Source organism: Nansenia antarctica (genome assembly GCF_963989245.1).
Source record: "Nansenia antarctica genome assembly, chromosome: 15".
NCBI lineage: Eukaryota > Metazoa > Chordata > Actinopteri > Argentiniformes > Microstomatidae > Nansenia > Nansenia antarctica.
Genome location: NC_137685.1, coordinates 16503425 through 16527037, shown reverse-complemented (window position 1 = coordinate 16527037; position 23613 = coordinate 16503425). Strand labels below are relative to the sequence as shown.

General features: G+C 48.3%; 3 protein-coding genes and 1 pseudogene across 4 annotated transcripts; 1 reads left to right on the top strand and 3 right to left on the bottom strand.

Annotated features, from left to right (window-relative positions):
- Positions 1–11327: 11327 nt before the first annotated feature.
- On the bottom strand, positions 11328–12317 carry LOC308171188 (leucine-rich repeat-containing protein 28-like; the record flags this gene model as incomplete). The annotated part of the gene is made up of 1 exon (XM_080546041.1): positions 11328–12317. One exon carries the CDS (start codon positions 12315–12317, stop codon positions 11328–11330), a length of 990 nt encoding a protein of 329 aa, XP_080402167.1.
- Positions 12318–13158: 841 nt separating this feature from the next.
- LOC308171186 (leucine-rich repeat-containing protein 28-like) lies at positions 13159–14148 on the bottom strand (the record flags this gene model as incomplete). The annotated part of the gene is made up of 1 exon (XM_080546039.1): positions 13159–14148. One exon carries the CDS (start codon positions 14146–14148, stop codon positions 13159–13161), a length of 990 nt encoding a protein of 329 aa, XP_080402165.1.
- A 329-nt stretch (positions 14149–14477) lies between these two features.
- LOC308171185 (leucine-rich repeat-containing protein 28-like) lies at positions 14478–15978 on the bottom strand (the record flags this gene model as incomplete). The annotated part of the gene is made up of 2 exons (XM_080546038.1): positions 14478–14879; positions 15097–15978. 2 exons carry the CDS (start codon positions 15976–15978, stop codon positions 14478–14480), a joined length of 1284 nt encoding a protein of 427 aa, XP_080402164.1.
- A 338-nt stretch (positions 15979–16316) lies between these two features.
- Positions 16317–22983, top strand: LOC308171184 (protein regulator of cytokinesis 1-like; annotated as a pseudogene). Its single transcript has 4 exons — positions 16317–16413; positions 16915–17873; positions 21704–22041; positions 22756–22983. The product of its transcript is annotated as a protein regulator of cytokinesis 1-like (transcript).
- Positions 22984–23613: the final 630 nt, after the last annotated feature.

Genomic DNA, 23613 nt, shown 5'->3' with positions numbered 1-23613 from the left:
GTCTATGGCAGTCCAAATACTTTTGGCTTACACGTGAGCTGTAGCAGCGCTCCAATTGGCTGTCTCCTATTTCTCGGTCGGGCGCAAAAAATGCGCCCCCTGATCTGCAGCCTGCTTTAACTTATAGGACACAAGAAGAAGCCATGACAAGACTTGTTGAAGAGAAAAGGAAGTTGTCCGAGAAATTGAGTGCATCAAGGAAGAAAAGACAGACAGAAACACAGAAAGAGAACATCTGTGACTACATAAAACAACCTGAGAAGTTAGTGGGCCAGAGGGTGCAACACAACTGCTGCGAAGAAAAGGATTCAGCAATATATATTATATGTAAACAGTGTAGTGATGGTCTTTCTGGCTTGAGTGGGTACTACCAGACGGACGAAGACTCTGACCAGTGGCGACTGGCCAATAAAGGGCGCTAGGGCGCCGCCCCCACCTTCCAACGCAGCCCCACTTCCAGTTGCTACTTGTGTTGCTGTTGTGTTGTGTTGCTACTTGTGTGCTACTTATGTTGTTATGTTATGTTACTTGTAAAAGATTTTTAAAAATAAACATTGTTATCTGTGTGTGTGTAAAATTCACTGTGAAAATACATAGGGGAGGAGTCGGGGCGCCGGCCGAATGGCAGTCCAAATACTTTTGGCTTACACGTGAGCTGTAGCAGCGCTCCAATTGGCTGTCTCCTATTTCTCGGTCGGGGCGCAAAAAATGCGCCCCCTGATCTGCAGCCTGCTCTAACTTATAGGACACAAGAAGAAGCCATGACAAGACTTGTTGAAGAGAAAAGGAAGTTGTCCGAGAAATTGAGTGCATCAAGGAAGAAAAGACAGACAGAAACACAGAAAGAGAACATCTGTGACTACATAAAACAACCTGAGAAGTTAGTGGGCCAGAGGGTGCAACACAACTGCTGCGAAGAAAAGGATTCAGCAATATATATTATATGTAAACAGTGTAGTGATGGTCTTTCTGGCTTGAGTGGGTACTACCAGACGGACGAAGACTCTGACAGTAACGGTAGCAGCACCTCTTACAAAGAGAGTCCTGTGAGATTACATGTTGATGCAGTGAGAGCAATACTACTGAGTTCCTTGAAGGAAACATGTTTTCACGTCAAGAGAGCGCCCATAACTAGCAAATCCTTGTTCTCTGGATTTAAAGATGCTGTATTCAACCGTGTCTTGTAGATCAGTTCAGAAGACAGTCTTTTGCTGCAAGAGATTCTCGGTCGAGCATTGTCTGTGCGTGTAAGCTTGCATTTGCACTCAAATCGTTTGATTTTGTCCAATTCTGAGTCTTGCTCGGTAAACTCATTTTCAACATTTTCGTCAGACCAATCTTCGGCGAGATCAGCTATCTGAGATTGTGGTTGAAGCGAGTCTTCTTCTTCGCTATCGGAATCCGAGGAGGACAGAGGATCTGTCTCCGAAGAGCCTCCGTTCATGTAGTCAGCAATGAACGAGGTCATCAATTCTCCATTGTCGATCCTTGTACCGGCAGCAGAAATTCTGTTGATCTCATCGGCGAGCATTTGCGATTCCATCTCTCAGTCACACACAGTAAGCAGAATACAGTAAACAGACCAAAATGTGGCTTTTTATCCCTCCCCCTCGCCCAGCTATTGGCTACGTCGATTGAGCTCACAGCCATTCACACCGAATGAAATCACACATTGTTCTTAGCTGCGCTCACGTTCCCGCCCCCAAGCTTCGAAAACTCATCTCATAAAACAAGCTTATTTTGAAGACTTATTACACGTATTTAATTAAATGAAAACTGCTCGAAAAAATAACAAGTGGGTACTTCACAACTTCAAGTTGCGTCTTATTACAAAAAAACTAAATCCGATTTTTTTGCTCTGAAAAACTTTTAAGGCAGATTTGAAGCCTTTGCACTTTGCGCCCGTTTTGCAAATCCATGACGTCACGTCACATATGTTGTGTCTGTGTGTATGCATTTATCATTACAGTCCATAAAGCATCTAGTGGGACTTCGGTGGAGTTCCTTCCCATCCCATACTACTATGCTGATAAAAATATAATTGCTTATACAAGGACAATTTCAGGTCAGAGGTGTGGACACTTCTATAGTGTAGGTTTTCCATAGACTCTCAGTGTACTGTACTTGTACTGTAAGAAGTAGGCTAGTGAAATAATTTCAATCCACAGTATTATTCTACAGCAAATCTACCAGTCAATGAATTTATCATTATTTTTTGATTCCGCACAACATTACCGTTCATTACAAAAGCATTTACCTTTTCTATAATCTATTATATCTCTAACAAAGCTAGCTAGCTAACAAGCTAACACTTGTTTGGCTAGCTGGTACACACAAACACACACTAAAATGGTGCATGAAACATACAGTACAGTATGTTGCAGCAGGGCCGGTTCTAGCAATGGGCTGTCTGCTGCGTCTCCTGACATGAGTCGTGCCCACCCAATCAAAAATTATGAGAAATTATTATTATCTTTATTTTTTTTACAAATACTTTCTCCCAATATTATTTTTTTCAGGGGGGGGGGGGCGAGAACCAATGCCCAACATTGGGGGACCCTATTTATAGTCTTCACCAATTAGAAAAATATCACAGAAAATACCGGTACCGTTTCTAACTTCTGATTGGGTGGGCAGACTAGCCCGCCTCCTCCAACATCTCCCACTGCCCACCCCCTCTTCTTTCTGTCATAAACACAGCGCTCTGAAGCAGACAACCCGTAGACTGGTTGGCGACTTTGTTGCTATATCTGGCGACTTTCCAGACCCCCATGGCGACTTAATTAGTCAAAAGCGACCAGCGACAAATCTAGCTACTTTTTCTGGTCATTTGGGGAATTACTGTAAAGCAGACAACCCGTAGACTGGTTGGCGACTTTGTCGCTATATCTGGCGACTTTCCAGACCCCCATGGCGACTTAATTAGTCAAAAGCGACCAGCGACAAATCTAGCTACTTTTTCTGGTCATTTGGGGAATTACTGTAAAGCAGTCATGTCAAAGTCAAATACACAGGGGGCCAAAATTAAAAAAATGGTACAAGTGGAGGGCCGGGCTGGTTCAATGTTTATTAAAACTCGCAATTATTGCACATATTGAACCAATACCAATAACACAGCCTATATTGCACTTAACATTAATCATTAAATTAGCCTAAGTAAAACATAAATAAAATCAGTTGCAATATGTTCTCAAGGCTCTTTCAGTAATAAATTGAAAACTTTTTTTTTTTTTGCCTTCTTTTTTTTAACAGGTAAACAGCAAAATCAAAATGTCTTTCAAAGCTCATTGGCAAGAAAAATGCAAAAATTAAACAGCATGCATTAAAAACAAATCAGTGTGCTGCTCTGATCCTCACCAATGACTGTCTTTTATAATACAATTAGAAAAGTTAGGGCAAGGATAGAACCGGTCCCAAAATGATTATTTTTATGTTTGTATTGTCTCATATACTTTTTGAAGTTTGAGTCAACCCCATCTAGTGGCCGGAGTGGGATTTAAATAGGCAGGTGATTCACCTGGACTCGGGTGTGGCCGGAGCAGGAAGACACAGGTCTGTGACCTCACTTCCTTTTTTACCAATATGCTATAGAGAATGCTCCTATTTTGTTTGACACTTATCTTTGATTATCTTTGCAATCCTTATTTGTATTTATACTCTGAACATTTACGTTTTGTATTCATTTATTAGTTGTAATAGATATTGCTTTATTTTTGGAAAACAACTTCTGTGGACTCTTTATTTTTGAGGAGAAGGAGAGTCAGACACTTTTGCTCCGCCACCATAGTGGCTATCCATAGGAAAACAACTGATTTTCACAGTGCCTTCTTAAGTTATATTCTTTCATAACAGACACGCTGTCTCCACACACAAGACACACAGGCTTTCCTTTGACTTCTTTTCTTACTTTTTGCCTCCCACCTGATTGAAACCCCCTGTCTGTTTTCAGCGTCTACCTGTCACTGACTGTGCTGCTGCTGCTGCTCATGACGAGTACTGAAGTGAAGAGAAGACGCGGGGTCGCGCTCGCTCGCGGGCACTCGGTACGCGCCAATGCACTCGCAGTGCATCTTGGGACTTGTAGTATTGTGGTGCTAAGGGCACAGAATACTGCGGGCCGGTTTTAATAGTAATTAAATATCATCCCGCGGGCAAGCGAGAACTCATTCACGGGCCTGATCTGGCTTTGACACATGTGCTGTAAAGCATCTAACATGTCCTGTGTTCCACAAGTCATGTTAAAACCGAGCTCAAGAGAGACGAGTAGGCCTACAGTAAGGTGACCAGATTTCTCAGATGCAATCTGGGGACATTTCCAACTTTTTAGGAAAAATGTATACATTTTATCATGATGAAATACAGAAACGGGGACAATTGCTGTTTCATTTATTTTGACCTTATTTTGACCAATGTATACACATTCAAGCAAGAATACTCAAGTGTAACAACTGGAATGTGCCTCTCAACATTAGTGTCAGTGAACTGTAAGTGGTATTAAAAGTAATTCTTAGAACTGTTCAGGTTGACGAGCCAACCATCAACCAAGAATGAGCATTTCGGGGGAACGACGAGAGCAGTAGCTCCATCAATCGTGGGAATTATGTCGAACTTTTACATTTGATGGCAGAAAAGGATGAGAAATTAGCCGCACATTTGCCTACGCATGTTACATATGCTTAAGATAATGTAGGCTATTTTTGCGTGCCGGTTCAAATGCTGTAAATCCTGTGTTGTTGATGCAGGTGAATTTATATTGTCATTGAGCTGTTTTGCGTGCTGCTGTAAATCCTGTTGAGATGCAGATTAATGTAGGCAATGCCATACAGGCTGTTGCGCTACGCTATGTGTAGTTATGAGATAACAATACATGACATTTTTGACCAGCTATTTGATAGTATAGTATATATGGGCTATGTGATTGACTTTATAGTATAGTATATTAGCCTACATTACATTACAGTCATTTAGCCGACGCTTTTATTCAAAGCGACTTACAATAATTGCATTTAACGTAGGAGTGTACTGCTTTTTTTAAGGCAAAATGAAGAATAGCAAACTAAAAATACAGTATAGCAATAGCATAGAGAAGAATAGCGAACTAACAATACAATAGGTGCTTAACAGGGAGGATTCTGGTAGTAGGCCTACTTCTTGAAGAAGTGAGTTTTGAGCCTGCGTTAAAAGATATAAGGGCTATTGATTGTCTTTATAGAATGCGCTATGCCATTTGAAGTCTGGCTGCTGCGTTAATCGCATGATTTTTTTTAATAGCTCACTGCCTACCCAGCCAATGACCTCACTGCACGTTACTGCTACAGAGAGGTTAGCCTACAGAGAGGTTAGCCTACAGAGAGGTTAGTCTACAGAGAGGTTAGCCTACAGAGAGGTTAGTCTACAGAGAGGTTAGCCTACAGAGAGGTTAGTCTACAGAGAGGTTAGCCTACAGAGAGGTTAGTCTACAGAGAGGTTAGCCTACAGAGAGGTTAGCCTACAGAGAGGTTAGCCTACAGCGAGGTTACCCTACAGAGAGGTTAGCCTACAGAGAGGTTACCCTACAGAGAGGTTAGCCTACAGCGAGGTTAGCCTACAGAGAGGTTAGTCTACAGAGAGGTTAGCCTACAGAGAGGTTAGCCTACAGAGAGGTTACCCTATAGAGAGGTTAGCCTACAGCGAGGTTAGCGTACAGCGAGGATTGCTGTCTCCTCCTCTCTCCCTCAACAAACGCAGCAGACAGACCCCAATGTGACGCTCTGAGCCTGCTCAGCCTTTTTAAATTAATTTAGCCTTTCAGAATTGCATATTATGCAAATTAGTTGATTATGTCATCTAGCTACTTCTAGCTACTTTTGGGAGAGCCACTTCCATGGAGTACTTCCATTACATTGGAGTTGGCAACACTGCTGGTGACTTTCCAAACCCCCGTTGCGACTTAACTAGTCAAAAGCGACCAGCGACAAATGTAGCTACTTTTTCTGGTCATTTGGGGAATTACTGTAAAGTATCTAACATAATGTCGCTTAGAAAAGACGCCACCTTTCATAAGATAGTACCAGGTAACAGTAACAGATACCAGTGTCTACCACAGGCATATGTGGAGGTATAACTCAAGAAAGTTATCTTTTTTTGCCGGTGGCATCCTGAAAGGAAAAACTTAAAAACATATCAGTATACATACAGTACATACTGATACATACATACATACATACATACCCAAGAACGTGTCGTTGTAAGGCGATCAACTTCTCCAGAATTGAGTTAATTGAGTCGTCAAGCGAGTTCGTTTAATCTCAACGAGACGTCCTTGATATAACTTCTTAAGATAAAATGATCCAATCAAATATTAGGCACCACTACTGAACTGTTCTTTAAGAGAATATTTATTCAAGCACATCAGCAAGCAATAATAGTTCATTTCCATGGAAAAGCGGAATGGCCTTTGCGGCATTTGCAGCGTCCTACGGATTTCGTCATGTCACAAGCAGCCCGAAATATCCTCAAAGTAATGGGGAAGCAGAACGGGCTAAGTAAAAGGTCTTCTGAAGAAGGCAGCGGACCCATACCGCGCTCTGCTGGCGTACAGAGCCACCCCGTTGCATAACGGATACAGTCCAGCTCAACTTCTGATGGGGAGGAGACTCCGCACGACGGTGCCTGGGTCATTTTTTTTATACGGTGCCTTTTGGACTTCATAACTTGTGAAAAATAAATGATTGATTTACCTATATGTTAATGTTCTATTATATAAAGGACATATCTAACTTGCTGAAAAACATAGTGGTCGAGCTCAGGCACCTAAATTGTATTATATTTAGATATATTAACAACTTGTGTCACATGGAATATGTCCACCCTGTTATGGACATAGACATAATTGTTTCATTGTGTTTTCAGTGCGTGATTGCTATTAAAATACATTTTTTTTATAGGAATTGTATGTCCCTCACTCTAATCACATATTTTTTTTTACAATGAAATTATTTTTAACAGCATATATTGAGAAAAACAAGTGCACATTATGAGAAAGGGACATATTATTCTACTTTCTTTCTTAATTAAAGTGAATTATGATAAGAATTACTCAAAGTTTTTAACATGTGTAATCAACCCATTCCATATCTTTATGTAACTATAAATATACACTTGCTATTTGGTAATTTAATTAAACTATGAGATAAAAATACCAACATAACAGGGTGGACAGAGGTCTAACAGGGTGGACACAGTAGCATAACAGGGTGGACAAAACAAACAAATTCCAAAACCCCAATGTGATTTAACGAATTTTATTAATTCTAACATGAATAAAATTGGTTTATAATGGACCAAGGAAGAACTGGAAGAACACAAAAAGGAAAATAACTGTGTTTGTGTGTGTGTGTGTGTGTGTGTATGAGTGTATTTCATATATCACAATGAGATACAGTCTGTACATTTTGGGGGATCCCACCAACAAGCAACACTGCACACTGGTGTACTGTACACCACTGTTGGATCTGCTGTCATCAAGGCCATGCGTACCTAAGCAAACAGACACAGACAGATATGGACACAGAATGCAGTCGGCAGCCGATACACCTTTAGGAAATGCATCAAACATTTACGTGTTACGTGTGTTGTCTAACTCTCAGTCACCTTAGTGTGTGTGAGTGTTATGAGAATAGGAGCTCGAGACTGTCCTGGGAGGAGGAAGCGTCTCGGTTGCCTAGCAACCAGATTCTCAACAGCAGCAGGCTCTTTCCTAAAGCTGAACTTCTCAAGCAAACAAACAAACTAACTCCACACTTCGTGGACAAGGGAACTATTTTCTCAAATATTATAGCTGACATACAAGACAATAGTTTAACAAAGAATAAGCAACATTTCTATTCTACATTTTCATCTCGCCCTCACGGAGGCACCTGGAGCCTCTCCTGGAGATGGTTAAGACCAAGTTCTCTAAGGTGGAAAGGCTTCACTTCTTCAGTGATGGCCCAGCAACACAGTACAAACAGAAGGGCAACTTCTACCTCCTGTCCACTTTGCCATTCAAGCATGGTTTTAAAGACCTGTCTTGGAACTTCTTTGAGGCCAGCCATGGCAAAGGAGCTCCAGATGGCATCGGAGGGACACGATCTCAGATAGCTGATCTCGCCGAAGATTGGACTGACGAAAATGTTGAAAATGAGTTTACCGAGCAAGACTCCGAATTGGACAAAATCAAACGATTTGAGTGCAAATGCAAGCTTACACGCACAGACAATGCTCGACCGAGAATCTCTTGCAGAAAAAGACTGTCTTCTGAACTGATCTACGAGACGCGGTTGAATACAGCATCTTTAAATCCAGAGAACATATATCAGTATGTTGCAGCAGGGCCGGTTCTAGCAATGGGCTGTCTGCTGCGTCTCCTGACATGAGTCGTGCCCACCCTATCAAAAATTATGAGAAAAAAATCTTAATGAGAATTATTATTATCTTTATTTTTTTTACAAATACTTTCTCCCAATATTATTTTTTTCGGGGGGGCCGAGAACCAATGCCCAACATTGGGGGACCCTATTTATAGTCTTCACCAATTAGAAAAATATCACAGAAAATACCGGTACCGTTTCTAACTTCTGATTGGGTGGGCAGACTAGCCCGCCTCCTCCAACATCTCCCACTGCCCACCCCCTCTTCTTTCTGTCATAAACACAGCGCTCTGAAGCAGACAACCCATAGACTGGTTGGCGACTTTGTCGCTATATCTGGCGACTTTCCAGACCCCCATGGCGACTTAATTAGTCAAAAGCGACCAGCGACAAATCTAGCTACTTTTTCTGGTCATTTGGGGAATTACTGTAAAGCAGACAACCCGTAGACTGGTTGGCGACTTTGTCGCTATATCTGGCGACTTTCCAGACCCCCATGGCAACTTAATTAGTCAAAAGCGACCAGCGACAAATCTAGCTACTTTTTCTGGTCATTTGGGGAATTACTGTAAAGCAGTCATGTCAAAATCAAATACACAGGGGGCCAAAAAAAAAAAAAGTTTATTAAAACTCGCAATTATTGCACATATTGAACCAATACCAATAACACAGCCTATATTGCACTTAACATTAATCATTAAATTAGCCTAAGTAAAACATAAATAAAATCAGTTGCACATTTTTTTTCTCAAGGCTCTTTCAGTAATAAATTGAAAACGTTTTTTTTTTTGCCTTCTTTTTTTTAACAGGTAAACAGCAAAATCAAAATTTATTTCAAAGCTCAATGGCAAGATAAATGCAAAAATGAAACAGCATGCATTAAAAACAAATCAGTGTGCTGCTCTGATCCTCACCAATGACTGTCTTTTATAATAAAATTAGAAAAGTTAGTGCAAACTTGCTGACATACTCGGCGTTTCATTAGAGCAAAAGGCAGGGCTCGACATTGCGACTGTTTTGGTCGCATTTGCGAGTGAATATATTTCTGTGCGACTTGGAAATACATTCAATAGCACCAGTGGACTAAAAGACTGAACTACTCTCATGCGCAGTGTACATACAACTCTTCTACCTTCTGTAGCCTTTGTTCTGTGTTCATATTCTTGTATTTGTCTTTCTGTGCGTCTGTGTGTTTCGTTGATGTTTCACAGTGCCTTCTTAAGTTATATTCTTTCATAACAGACACGCTGTCTCCACACACAAGACACACAGGCTTTCCTTTGACTTCTTTTCTTACTTTTTGCCTCCCACCTGTCTTGAAAGCCCCTGTCTGTTTTCAGCTTCTACCTTTCACTGTGCTGCTGCTGCTCATGACGAGTACTGAAGTGAAGAGAAGACGCGGGTCGCGCTCGCTCGCGGGCACTCGGTACGCGCCAATGCACTCGCAGTGCATCTTGGGACTTGTAGTATTATGGTGCTAAGGGCACATAATACTGCGGGCCGGTTTTAATAGTAATTAAATATCATCCCGCGGGCAAGAGAGAACTCATTCACGGGCCTGATCTGGCTTTGACACATGTGCTGTAACGCATCTAACATCCTGTGTTCCACAATTCATGTTAAAACCGAGCTCAAGAGAGACGAGTAGGCTTACAGTCTCCCCAGAGAGAGCCTTGGTACAGAGAGGTTAGCCTACAGAGAGGTTAGCCTACAGAGAGGTTAGCCTACAGAGAGGTTAGTCTACAGAGAGATTAGCCTACAGAGAGGTTAGTCTACAGAGAGGTTAGCCTACAGAGAGGTTAGCATACAGAGAGATTAGCCTACAGAGAGGTTAGCCTACAGAGAGGTTAGCCTACAGAGAGGTTAGCCTACAGAGAGATTAGCCTACAGAGAGGTTAGCCTACAGAGAGGTTAGCCTACAGAGAGGTTAGCCTACAGAGAGGTTAGTCTACAGAGAGATTAGCCTACAGCGAGGTTAGCCTACAGCAGGGTTAGCCTACAGAGAGGTTAGCCTACAGAGAGGTCCCCGACCTCTGGAGGAAGGAATTTGAGCTGGTTGTTGGCCAGCCTCAGGTGCCGTAGAGACCTCAGTCTGCCGATCTCAGGACAGATGACCTGCAGAGCGTTGTCACTCAGGTCCAATGACTGGAGCTTGGCCAGGTTTCCTACAGCTTCAGGAATGATGGCTATGTTTTTGGAGTGTAGATACAGCTCAATCAAGTTTGGGAGCTTCTGTGCAAGATTGTCAGGCAGAGTTGTGAGTGAGTTCATCTCCATGTAGAGCCTTTCCAAGAACTGCAGACCCTCATCCTTCAGGAGTTCTACAGGGAAGTTGTTGAGGTTCCTGTAGTTAAGGAACAGGTTCTTGTGGCGTTCCTGTTTGGCCATACATATCGTCTCATGGAGTTCTGAGGCCATTTCTATGGAGAAGCCCCTTACCAAGGGGGGTTTCAAGTTTGGGAGCTTCTGTGCAAGATTGTCAGGCAGAGTTGTGAGTGAGTTGGAGGGGCGAGGGGAGGAGGGGGGGAGGGGTAGGTGGCAGCGGAAGGTTTAGGGGCGACGCCAAACGGAGCAGGGGTGTGGTTCTGGTTCTGGTTCTGCTTCGGTGCCACGGTGGGCGCCGTGGTGACCGCTCGGACCCCGAAACTGGTCCCACTTGGACTGACGGGGGGGGAGACCGCCCTTAGGGGCCACGGCCGGGCCCTTAGCGGGCTGCTGCGCGACAAGGGCCGGAGCGGATGCTGCAGGGTTGTGGTTGGCCTGTCGGTTTGTGGCTCTGGCTTTGAGCTCCTCTGCCCAGGGGGGGGGGGAGGGCTTGTCTCCCATCTCTGGGGGTGGGAGGAAGGAGAGGGCGGGCTTTGGAGCGGTGGGGGGAGGGCCAGGGGGCTTGGGGGCAGGTGCTGCCGAGTGCTGATTGGGTAACTGAATGAACGACGATCATGGACGGTTGGAAGGTTTGAACATGAACATGCGGCTCGCGAGCCACGGGAAGGGCGGCAGGAGACTCGGCTCTCCATGTCTATGCTTCGCGGTAGCTGTGTTTGCCCTCTCCTCAGCCTTGAGGGGCTGGCGGTATATGCCATAGAGGGCCCTCATGGCGAGCTCCTCCAGGGGGACCACGCGCTCTGCCTCTGAGCCTATGGACTTGACCTTGACAGGTAGAGGCACAGTGACCTCGCCTAGGGCCAGGGAGAGCAGCGTACCGTCAGAGACCTGCGGCGAAAGACCACACCCGCTGCAGCCGATCACTTTGTTGTACAGGTATGACGGAAGGCCTTTGAGGTGGACGTTGTTCTCGACGAAGACAAACTGCAGCTCCCGCGAACGACCCAAGTCCAGGGGCAGCGAGGCCAGGCGGTTGGCGGCCATAGAGAGCTCGTTGAGGCTGTGCAGCTGACAGAGCTGGCGGGGGAAGCCCCTCAGGTGGTTGCGGTGCAGGGTCAGGCACTGCAGGGACAGGCACTGGTGCAGCCGCTCCGGCAGGCAGGCCAGCAGGTTCATGGACACGTCCAGGGTCTCCAGGTCCCGGAGGTCCCCGACCTCTGGAGGAAGGAATTTGAGCTGGTTGTTGGCCAGCCTCAGGTGCCGTAGAGACCTCAGTCTGCCGATCTCAGGACAGATGACCTGCAGAGCGTTGTCACTCAGGTCCAATGACTGGAGCTTGGCCAGGTTTCCTACAGCTTCAGGAATGATGGCTATGTTATTGGAGTGTAGATACAGCTCAATCAAGTTTGGGAGCTTCTGTGCAAGATTGTCAGGCAGAGTTCTGAGTGAGTTCATCTCCATGTAGAGCCTTTCCAAGAACTGCAGACCCTCATCCTTCAGGAGTTCTACAGGGAAGTTGTTGAGGTTCCTGTAGTTAAGGAACAGGTTCTTGTGGCGTTCCTGTTTGGCCATACATATCGTCTCATGGAGGTCTGAGGCCATTTCTATGGAGAAGCCCCTTACCAAGGGGGGTTTCTCTGTCACTCTGCCTTCTATACCATTGTTGCCCCCTGTAGGTGCTGAGGTGATGACAGGTGCGTGTGTGTCCATGTCTTTGATGAAGTCGTGGGTCATTCTCTCCAGCTCCTCCACTTCCCTCATGGAGAGAGGCACCCCCCCGCCGGGGATAGGGAACGGGCCAGAGGGTGAGGGCTTTGATGACGGGGGAGATTTCATTGGCTGGCTGAAAGAAGAGGGTGGTGATGTCATCGCCTTGGGCTGAGGAGGGGCCACAGGAGTAGGAGGGGCCACAGGAGCAGGAGGGGGTGGGTTCACATTCTCCGGTCTGCCAATGGGAGAAGAGCCCTTTGTGTGATTGAAGGCTGGGGGAGCCACTGTGGTGGTTGGAGGGGCGAGGGGAGGAGGGGGGGGGGAGGGGTAGGTGGCAGCGGAAGGTTTAGGGGCGACGCCAAACGGAGCAGGGGTGTGGTTCTGGTTCTGGTTCTGCTTCGGTGCCACGGTGGGCGCCGTGGTGACCGCTCGGACCCCGAAACTGGTCCCACTTGGACTGACGGGGGGGAGACCGCCCTTAGGGGCCACGGCCGGGCCCTTAGCGGGCTGCTGCGCGACAAGGGCCGGAGCGGATGCTGCAGGGTTGTGGTTGGCCTGTCGGTTTGTGGCTCTGGCTTTGAGCTCCTCTGCCCAGGGGGGGGGGGGGGGGCTTGTCTCCCATCTCTGGGGGTGGGAGGAAGGAGAGGGCGGGCTTTGGAGCGGTGGGGGGAGGGCCAGGGGGCTTGGGGGCAGGTGCTGCCGAGTGCTGATTGGGTAACTGAATGAACGACGATCATGGACGGTTGGAAGGTTTGAACATGAACATGCGGCTCGCGAGCCACGGGAAGGGCGGCAGGAGACTCGGCTCTCCATGTCTATGCTTCGCGGTAGCTGTGTTTGCCCTCTCCTCAGCCTTGAGGGGCTGGCGGTATATGCCATAGAGGGCCCTCATGGCGAGCTCCTCCAGGGAGACCACGCCCTCTGCCTCTGAGCCTATGGACTTGACCTTGACAGGTAGAGGCACAGTGACCTCGCCTAGGGCCAGGGAGAGCAGCGTACCGTCAGAGACCTGCGGCGAAAGACCACACCCGCTGCAGCCGATCACTTTGTTGTACAGGTATGACGGAAGGCCTTTGAGGTGGACGTTGTTCTCGACGAAGACAAACTGCAGCTCCCGCGAACGACCCAAGTCCAGGGGCAGCGAGGCCAGGCGGTTGACGGCCATGGAGAGCTCGTTGAGGCTGTGCAGCTGACAGAGCTGGCGGGGGAAGCCCCTCAGGTGGTTGCGGTCCAGGGTCAGGCACTGCAGGGACAGGCACTGGTGCAGCCGCTCCGGCAGGCAGGCCAGCAGGTTCATGGACACGTCCAGGGTCTCCAGGTCCCGGAGGTCCCCGACCTCTGGAGGAAGGAATTTGAGCTGGTTGTTGGCCAGCCTCAGGTGCCGTAGAGACCTCAGTCTGCCGATCTCAGGACAGATGACCTGCAGAGCGTTGTCACTCAGGTCCAATGACTGGAGCTTGGCCAGGTTTCCTACAGCTTCAGGAATGATGGCTATGTTATTGGAGTGTAGATACAGCTCAATCAAGTTTGGGAGCTTCTGTGCAAGATTGTCAGGCAGAGTTCTGAGTGAGTTCATCTCCATGTAGAGCCTTTCCAAGAACTGCAGACCCTCATCCTTCAGGAGTTCTACAGGGAAGTTGTTGAGGTTCCTGTAGTTAAGGAACAGGTTCTTGTGGCGTTCCTGTTTGGCCATACATATCGTCTCATGGAGGTCTGAGGCCATTTCTATGGAGAAGCCCCTTACCAAGGGGGGTTTCTCTGTCACTCTGCCTTCTATACCATTGTTGCCCCCTGTAGGTGCTGAGGTGATGACAGGTGCGTGTGTGTCCATGTCTTTGATGAAGTCGTGGGTCATTCTCTCCAGCTCCTCCACTTCCCTCATGGAGAGAGGCACCCCCCCGCCGGGGATAGGGAACGGGCCAGAGGGTGAGGGCTTTGATGACGGGGGAAATTTCATTGGCTGGCTGAAAGAAGAGGGTGGTGATGTCATCGCCTTGGGCTGAGGAGGGGCCACAGGAGTAGGAGGGGCCACAGGAGCAGGAGGGGGTGGGTTCACATTCTCCGGTCTGCCAATGGGAGAAGAGCCCTTTGTGTGATTGAAGGCTGGGGGAGCCACTGTGGTGGTTGGAGGGGCGAGGGGAGGAGGGGGGGGGAGGGGTAGGTGGCAGCGGAAGGTTTAGGGGCGACGCCAAACGGAGCAGGGGTGTGGTTCTGGTTCTGGTTCTGCTTCGGTGCCACGGTGGGCGCCGTGGTGACCGCTCGGACCCCGAAACTGGTCCCACTTGGACTGACGGGGGGGAGACCGCCCTTAGGGGCCACGGCCGGGCCCTTAGCGGGCTGCTGCGCGACAAGGGCCGGAGCGGATGCTGCAGGGTTGTGGTTGGCCTGTCGGTTTGTGGCTCTGGCTTTGAGCTCCTCTGCCCAGGGGGGGGGGGGGGGGCTTGTCTCCCATCTCTGGGGGTGGGAGGAAGGAGAGGGCGGGCTTTGGAGCGGTGGGGGGAGGGCCAGGGGGCTTGGGGGCAGGTGCTGCCGAGTGCTGATTGGGTAACTGAATGAACGACGATCATGGACGGTTGGAAGGTTTGAACATGAACATGCGGCTCGCGAGCCACGGGAAGGGCGGCAGGAGACTCGGCTCTCCATGTCTATGCTTCGCGGTAGCTGTGTTTGCCCTCTCCTCAGCCTTGAGGGGCTGGCGGTATATGCCATAGAGGGCCCTCATGGCGAGCTCCTCCAGGGGGACCACGCCCTCTGCCTCTGAGCCTATGGACTTGACCTTGACAGGTAGAGGCACAGTGACCTCGCCTAGGGCCAGGGAGAGCAGCGTACCGTCAGAGACCTGCGGCGAAAGACCACACCCGCTGCAGCCGATCACTTTGTTGTACAGGTATGACGGAAGGCCTTTGAGGTGGACGTTGTTCTCGACGAAGACAAACTGCAGCTCCCGCGAACGACCCAAGTCCAGGGGCAGCGAGGCCAGGCGGTTGGCGGCCATGGAGAGCTCGTTGACGCTGTGCAGCTGACAGAGCTGGCGGGGGAAGCCCCTCAGGTGGTTGCGGTCCAGGGTCAGGCACTGCAGGGACAGGCACTGGTGCAGCCGCTCCGGCAGGCAGGCCAGCAGGTTCATGGACACGTCCAGGGTCTCCAGGTCCCGGAGGTCCCCGACCTCTGGAGGAAGGAATTTGAGCTGGTTGTTGGCCAGCCTCAGGTGCCGTAGAGACCTCAGTCTGCCGATCTCAGGACAGATGACCTGCAGAGCGTTGTCACTCAGGTCCAATGACTGGAGCTTGGCCAGGTTTCCTACAGCTTCAGGAATGATGGCTATGTTATTGGAGTGTAGATACAGCTCAATCAAGTTTGGGAGCTTCTGTGCAAGATTGTCAGGCAGAGTTGTGAGTGAGTTCATCTCCATGTAGAGCCTTTCCAAGAACTGCAGACCCTCATCCTTCAGGAGTTCTACAGGGAAGTTGTTGAGGTTCCTGTAGTTAAGGAACAGGTTCTTGTGGCGTTCCTGTTTGGCCATACATATCGTCTCATGGAGTTCTGAGGCCATTTCTATGGAGAAGCCCCTTACCAAGGGGGGTTTCAAGTTTGGGAGCTTCTGTGCAAGATTGTCAGGCAGAGTTGTGAGTGAGTTCATCTCCATGTAGAGCCTTTCCAAGAACTGCAGACCCTCATCCTTCAGGAGTTCTACAGGGAAGTTGTTGAGGTTCCTGTAGTTAAGGAACAGGTTCTTGTGGCGTTCCTGTTTGGCCATACATATCGTCTCATGGAGTTCTGAGGCCATTTCTATGGAGAAGCCCCTTACCAAGGGAGGTTTCTCTGTCACTCTGCCTTCTATACCATTGTTGCCCCCTGTAGGTGCTGAGGTGATGACAGGTGCGTGTGTCCATGTCTTTGATGAAGTCGTGGGTCATTCTCTCCAGCTCCTCCACTTCCCTCATGGAGAGAGGCACCCCCCCGCCGGGGATACGGAACGGGCCAGAGGGTGAGGGCTTTGATGACGGGGGAGATTTCATTGGCTGGCTGAAAGAAGAGGGTGGTGATGTCATCGCCTTGGGCTGAGGAGGGGCCACAGGAGTAGGAGGGGCCACAGGAGCAGGAGGGGGTGGGTTCACATTCTCCGGTCTGCCAATGGGAGAAGAGCCCTTTGTGTGATTGAAGGCTGGGGGAGCCACTGTGGTGGTTGGAGGGGCGAGGGGAGGAGGGGGGGGGGGAGGGGTAGGTGGCAGCGGAAGGTTTAGGGGCGACGCCAAACGGAGCAGGGGTGTGGTTCTGGTTCTGGTTCTGCTTCGGTGCCACGGTGGGCGCCGTGGTGACCGCTCGGACCCCGAAACTGGTCCCACTTGGACTGACGGGGGGGAGACCGCCCTTAGGGGCCACGGCCGGGCCCTTAGCGGGCTGCTGCGCGACAAGGGCCGGAGCGGATGCTGCAGGGTTGTGGTTGGCCTGTCGGTTTGTGGCTCTGGCTTTGAGCTCCTCTGCCCAGGGGGGGGGAGGGCTTGTCTCCCATCTCTGGGGGTGGGAGGAAGGAGAGGGCGGGCTGAGGTGGCTTTCTGCCTGTCCAGAGAGAACATTGCATCTCTGAAGGTTCTCCTCTGTCAGCTGGAGGAACGTACGGTGGAGAACGAGGCTGTGTGTGAGGCCCACCGTGAGAGGGTCCAGAAGCTGTGGGACCGGCTGCAGGTCCCGGAGGAGGAGAGAGGGGCCTTCTCTGATCACATGGTCCAGTCCAAGAAGAAGAACCTGGAGGCGTTACAAGAGGAGATCAGGCGTCTGGAGGAGCTCAAACTGCTGAACATCCGTCACGTCACCGAGGCCATCCGGTCAGAGGTAGCTGTGCTATGGGAGAGGTGCTTCCTCAGCACTGAACAGCGGCAGGCCTTCGCTCCCTACTTTAGCCAGGAGTACACTGAGGAGCTGCTGGGTCTGCACGAGGGGGAGATCCTGAGGCTGAACCAGCACTTTGAAGAGCACAAGGAGCTGTTTGAGGGGGTCCACCACTGGGAGGACAGCTGGAGGCTCTTCCTGGATCTAGAGAGAAAAGCCACAGACCCCACCAGGTTCACCAACAGAGGAGGGGCCCTCCTCAAAGAGGAGAGACAGAGGTCAGAGTTGCACAAAAGCCTGCCCAAGCTTGAGAAGAAGCTGAAAGCCCAGATAGACGTGTGGGAGCAGGAGCAGGGGGGCGGGACTTCCTGGTCAACGGACAGCGGCTCCTGCAGTTTGTGGAGGAGCAGTGGGAGACGCACCGCGTAGAGAAGGAGCAGGAGAAACTGGAGAGACAATTGAAGAAAAGCAAGCAGACAGAAATGGATATGCTCTATGGAACGTCCGTCAGAACACCAACTAAAAGGAGGTTCCTTGGCACTGTGACCCCCAGTAAAATACGAAAGCTCAATGCCACCAGTCGTAACAGCCGCAGTCGTCTCAGTGAAAACCAGCAATGTGCTGAAGGAGGAGCTTGGATATGCTGACATCGAGGAGTACTTCTGGACCCATTCCAAGGTCGTTCTAGGGTACATTAACAACGAGGCCCGACGATTCCACACGTTCGTGTCCAACCGTGTCCAGAAGATACACCTCAGCACAACTCACCAGCAATGGAGATATGTCCCCACTGACAAAAATCCAGCTGATCATGCCTCCAGAGGCCTAACTGTCAGTGAGCTGATATCATCTGACTGGTTCACGGGACCCAAGTTTTTATGGGAAAGGGAACTTGTCCTCCCAGAAGAGAAGATCCCAGGGCTGCCAGTAGGAGACCCGGAAGTGAAAGGGGCTCAGACACTTAACACAGAAACCACAGAGCAACACTCCCTGGCAGATCGGCTGTCTGTGCTCTCATCCTGGTCTCAGGCTGTTAGAGCAGTGGCGCGCATCCTTCGACGAATTAACAAGGCCAAATCAAATGGTCTCTCCACAGTAAGGGAACGGGAGGACGCGGAGCGCCACATAATCAAAGACGTACAGAGACTGACATATCCAGATGAGCTGAATTTACTGAAGAAAGGCTCTCGGCTGCCACTCCATAACAAGTTACATCGCCTCAATGCCTTTCTAGACAAAGATGGTGTAATCAAGGTGGGAGGAAGGCTCTGTGATTCAAATCTTCCTCACTCAGTCAAACACCCTGCGATCATTCCAAAGGAACACCACATCACAAAGATGATAATCTGCCTAGAAATGAGTGGAGGTTGGGTAGAGTTTCGGAAACTACAGTGGATAGAGATGGTCTGGTTAGGAAAGTGAAGATATGTCTAGGTGATAGGAAACTAGGCAAGAAGGGTGAACGTCTCACAAAGCAGTCAGTGCTTGAACGCCCAGTTCAGAAACTGGTTTTGTTGCTAGATAGTGACTAGTTAGATACTAATGTACACAGTCACACTTTGCATCTCTGAAGATGTATCTTGATTTTGTTTATGAGGTGTTTTTTTCATACCCCTTTAATACCATATTTCTGGTCATGGTTCATTTCGTGTTTAGAAATCATTTGTGTTTGCTTGAACTTGGTTTATTTCTATATTTGAAACACCAATGATTTGATGAGAGTGTAAATGACCAAGCTGTATCCTGCCTTCAATGATGAAGCCAGTCCTGCGCTCAAGAGAAGGGCACATCGTTCTATGCAGCCAAAAGACCTCCCCGTGCTGACCCCCGAAAATGACACACGCATGAAGAAAAAACTGGACAAGATGATGAAAGAGCTTCATCCAGTGCCGTCGTCACCTTTTTTTACAGATGTGTCCACTTTCATCATTGATCACGAGAATGGAATAGTCTACAGCCCTCTGCTGAAAGTGTCTGACACCATGGCACAGCGACTGAAAGAGATGAGAGAGAGAAGGGAGAACCTCTCTCCCACAGCTTCAGAGATGGCAGAGTCCAGATTATCACCTGAACTCGAGCCTTCTCTTGGGAATACACCATCACCCATCTCCCAGCTGGATACGGATTCTGATGACCCATATGTTGGTGCTCAGTCTTGCTCAAAGAAGAAAGATGGAAAGAAGCAACAAGAAGACACTAGTGACAACTGTCCTGGAAAATCCCTGCACAAGAACGACCAGTGGTTGTCACCTTGCAGTGATTTGTCGAGACCAAAATCATTAGATCCAATTCCTTTCCCTGCTTTATCAGCTGAAGACGAAGGCATAAAACAAGACAAAAAGCCAAGGTTGACCAAAATCAAAAGAGCTGGAGTCAAGAAACAAATTTCTTCAGAGAGTCCTGATGGTAGCAAGAGTGTGTTTACCTTTGACATGGCTGTTCCAGGAAACTCAAGACGATCAAGCAGAAGTAACAAAGCAAAAGGATTACCATCAGTCAACAAAAAACATACAGTGCAGTCCCCCATAGAAAGTAAATCAACCACAAATAAAGATGCTTGTAGTATTTCTGCATCTCTGTCCGCACGGTCCTTTGCTCTCTCAAGTGACTCAGTGAATGCTTCTTCCTGTCCCAATGAAGATGATGGTGCGTTTGAGGACTACTTTTCTCCAGTTAACAACCCACAAAGGCCTCTTTTGCTCAACTTGCCCTCAAAGACTAAGGTTCAGATCCTCTTTGAACCCAGCCCTGGGACGAGAAAGAGGGGCAAGAGTGAAACCACAGGGCCTATGTTGGCCCCTGCCAAGAGAAAAAAAAATAAGTGTGAAGGAGACCTCCTGGGAGTCCAACAGAAACAAGGAATTGCCTTGTGATCCTGCCAAACAGAGAGCATTGTCAACACAGATCCCACACCTCTCAAAATGCAGTTTAACAGAAGCCAGTAAAGCTTTAGATCAGCAGGAAAGTCCAAATGTCCTACCTCATCACAATGAAAATGATGTGAATTACTATCAGACAACTGGACTGTAAACGGCAGAAACAACACGGACCCCCAGTAATCAGTGGATGTGATGTGTAATTGTTAATTCCTTATGGCCGTTTAGAGCTTCTGTGTTTCGCCCTCTGTTTTTACTGTCCTTCCGAGTAGGTAAACATGTTTTGTTGTTCTGCTTTTAGCTTTTTTAGTATCCGTATTTCACATAACGTTAAAGGCCTAATGTTATTGGTGTCAGCATTGGGGTCCGTTCAGTTTCATTCAGTTTAGGCAGTTCACTGAGGTTCCGGTTCATAAATGTTCCTCATTGAAAAGGATGGGGGACATTTGGAATTGGAGTTGCAGTTTACTTCCTGAATTGATTAATTTTAATTGAGTTGACCCCAACCCTGATTGGTGTGAACCTCATGAAGAAAGGATGCTGCAGCACTAGATGTAAAAACAATGTTGCACTGATATATTTAAAAGATCTATGTGTTTTATGATATCGAATTGTGAAAAAGAGAGAGAGAGAGAGAAAGAGAGAAGGAAAAGACAGTGTTATGGTTTATTCTTTTTATATGGTTTCAGATGAAATGATATGAGGCTGAAATGTACAATTACAGAGATGTTTTTCATTATTGGAAAAAGCTATACACGTCTCTAATAACGTCATGTTTTATTTACCTGCTATGTTATATGATATCACCTTGTGTTTTTGTACCGTCACAAAATGTATGTGCCATTCTTTTTCTACCCCCCAAAAAAGAAGTTTTATTTTCAATACTGCTTCTGTAATTCGCTGTCTCAGATATTCTTCTTCGGTGTATGGGTAGTTGTTTTTCCTCTCCACTCCACCAGGCTCGGGGCCGAGGGGCTACCCTTTTACCACCCCGAGACCTGGTTGAGGGGCTCACCCGGGCTATATTTCTGGACACTCCTCCAGAAGCCACGTCATCGTCTCGTCATCTAATACCGACAGACCATGCATCCCGTTGGGTGGGTGGTACACCGGGCAATCCAGGATAATATGGTCTGCGGTTTGGTCCTCTGCGCCACACTCGCACGACGCATTTGGGGCCAAGCCCCATCTGTGCATTGATGAGCGGAAACGCCCGACGCCGGTCCGGAGACGATTGAGCCTCACCCAGGATAGCCGTGGCAAGTCCATCCCGAGGGGCTCAGCGCCGGCGACTGGGATGTGGTCGCGGAGTTTGGAGGTGTTAGCCTCTCAGATATTAAAACAAGAGGAGAAAATAACTAAGTAAAAGCAGTGAGGCCTTAAAGACTGAAGTAATGTTACTACTCTGACTGACCATCCCCTCTACTCTGCAGTCAGCCCCGACACCCAGCCCGTCTCTGTTGTCTCTGACTCAATGACTACTACATTCCAAAGAATTGGATCAAATAAATGTTTGAATAAGAAACAAAAAAAAAGAAAAAAAGATCTACCAGTTCCCCGACTGTGACTCAGACGAAGACTCAGACTTCAAACAGCAGGACCAGGAGCTGAAGGACAGCATTCCCTTCGCGGTGATCGGCAGCAACACGGTGGTGGAGGCCAAGGGGAAGAGGGTGCGAGGCCGCCTGTACCCCTGGGGTATCGTAGAAGTGGAGAACTCGGCGCACTGTGACTTTGTGAAGCTGCGGAACATGCTGGTGCGTTCTCACATGCAGGACCTGAAGGACGTGACGCGGGAGACCCACTACGAGAACTACAGGGCCCACTGCATCCAGAGCATGACCCGCATGGTGGTCAAGGAGCGCAACCGCAAGTCTGCGGAGTCCTCCTCCATCTCTGGGTCTGTGGAGGTGAACGCCACTTCGCTCCACTTCGAGCCTCCAACATTATTATTATTATTAACTTATTCCGCAAGCTGCTGTCAGAAATGTCTGCTGAGCACCACGATCTGCTTTTGCATAACGACGTCAGGTGGCTGTCCAAAGGCAAGGCACTGGAGCGTTTCTGTGATCTCAGAGAGGAGATTACAACTTTCCTCCGCAGCAGCAGCAGCAGCAGCAAGCAAACGAAGGCAGAAACACACTTGAATCGCATACTGGACGACAACTTCATGGCTGATGTCTGCTTTCTGAGCGACATTCAAACACCTGAATGACCTAAATGTGGGGCTACAAGGCAGAGACAAAACTGTGATTGATCTTTTGGAACAGGCGCGTTCCAAGTCAAACTGGACCTTTTCGCGGCCGACTTCTGCACCACACACACACACACACATTTAATATCTTTATTTGCGTTCACATTTTACAATAAAATTCTTGAACACACCTGGATGGCAGCAGTGTTCTTCTCTGTTCAACTCTAATAAACATGTTCATGGAACCCCAGTGGAGGGTATCAAACGTAACTGGCCTGCTCTGGTGATGGAGCTAAATGAAGAGGCTGTGGGAGGAAATGCCCAAGCCCAAGGCCTCCTAGGTCAAATCCAGCCGTATAGCTTTATCGCCTGGACTCACGCACTGGCTGATGTGCTACCGGTGATGACCAAATTGAACTTGGTTTTCCAGAAAGACGAAAATCTGGCCATGATCCGACCAATGGTTCACGCATCCGTAGCGGCACTAACACAGCTACGAGATGCCCCAGGCCCAGAAGAAGTTAAGTTCCAGGCGGACTGCCAAGACGGCCTGTACAATGATGTCAGAGTGACACATGTAGGTGACCGGTCCGTTCAGGCATTTAAAAATGCCCGAGCACGCTACATCCAGCATCTAGTAGATGCACTACACGAGTGATTCCCCGAAGATTCCCTAGATGTACTGAACAGCTTCGACATCCTTCTGAACCCCCCCAATACCCACAGACGCAGGATGGTAAGTAGAAGCTAGGCCTATTTAATTAAGTTGGTTGCAAAATGCATAGTATAATTCTTTAAATAGGCCTATCCTTTTTGAATAACCTAAAATGCTTGTCTAAATTGCGAAATGTAGACTATGGCCGCCGCCCATCATAGGCTAATAATAATTATCATCATCATAATAACAATAATAATTATTAGGCTATAATAACAACAATGATGAAAACAACAGGATAACATTTAAACCTTCCTACTTTTCAGTTAATCAGGCTGTTGATGTCATTTTGTCATAAAAAAAAAACAGGCCATCACTGATTCATTATCACTCATTCCGTCCTCTCAGCGCTTGAAGAATATGCCGAACCGGCCATCCAGACCATCATTGGTCATTTTGGCCAAGAAATTACCAGCGATGATGACTCAGCACCAGCCACAGCCCCGGTCATCGATGCCACAAACGTGCAACGAGATGCCATCGGTGTCATGACAGCGCTTCGTGGTTATGGGGGCTTGCGTTTCTCAACAGCCTGCGAAGTCCTCATCCGAGACTTCAGCGAAATTTACCCAG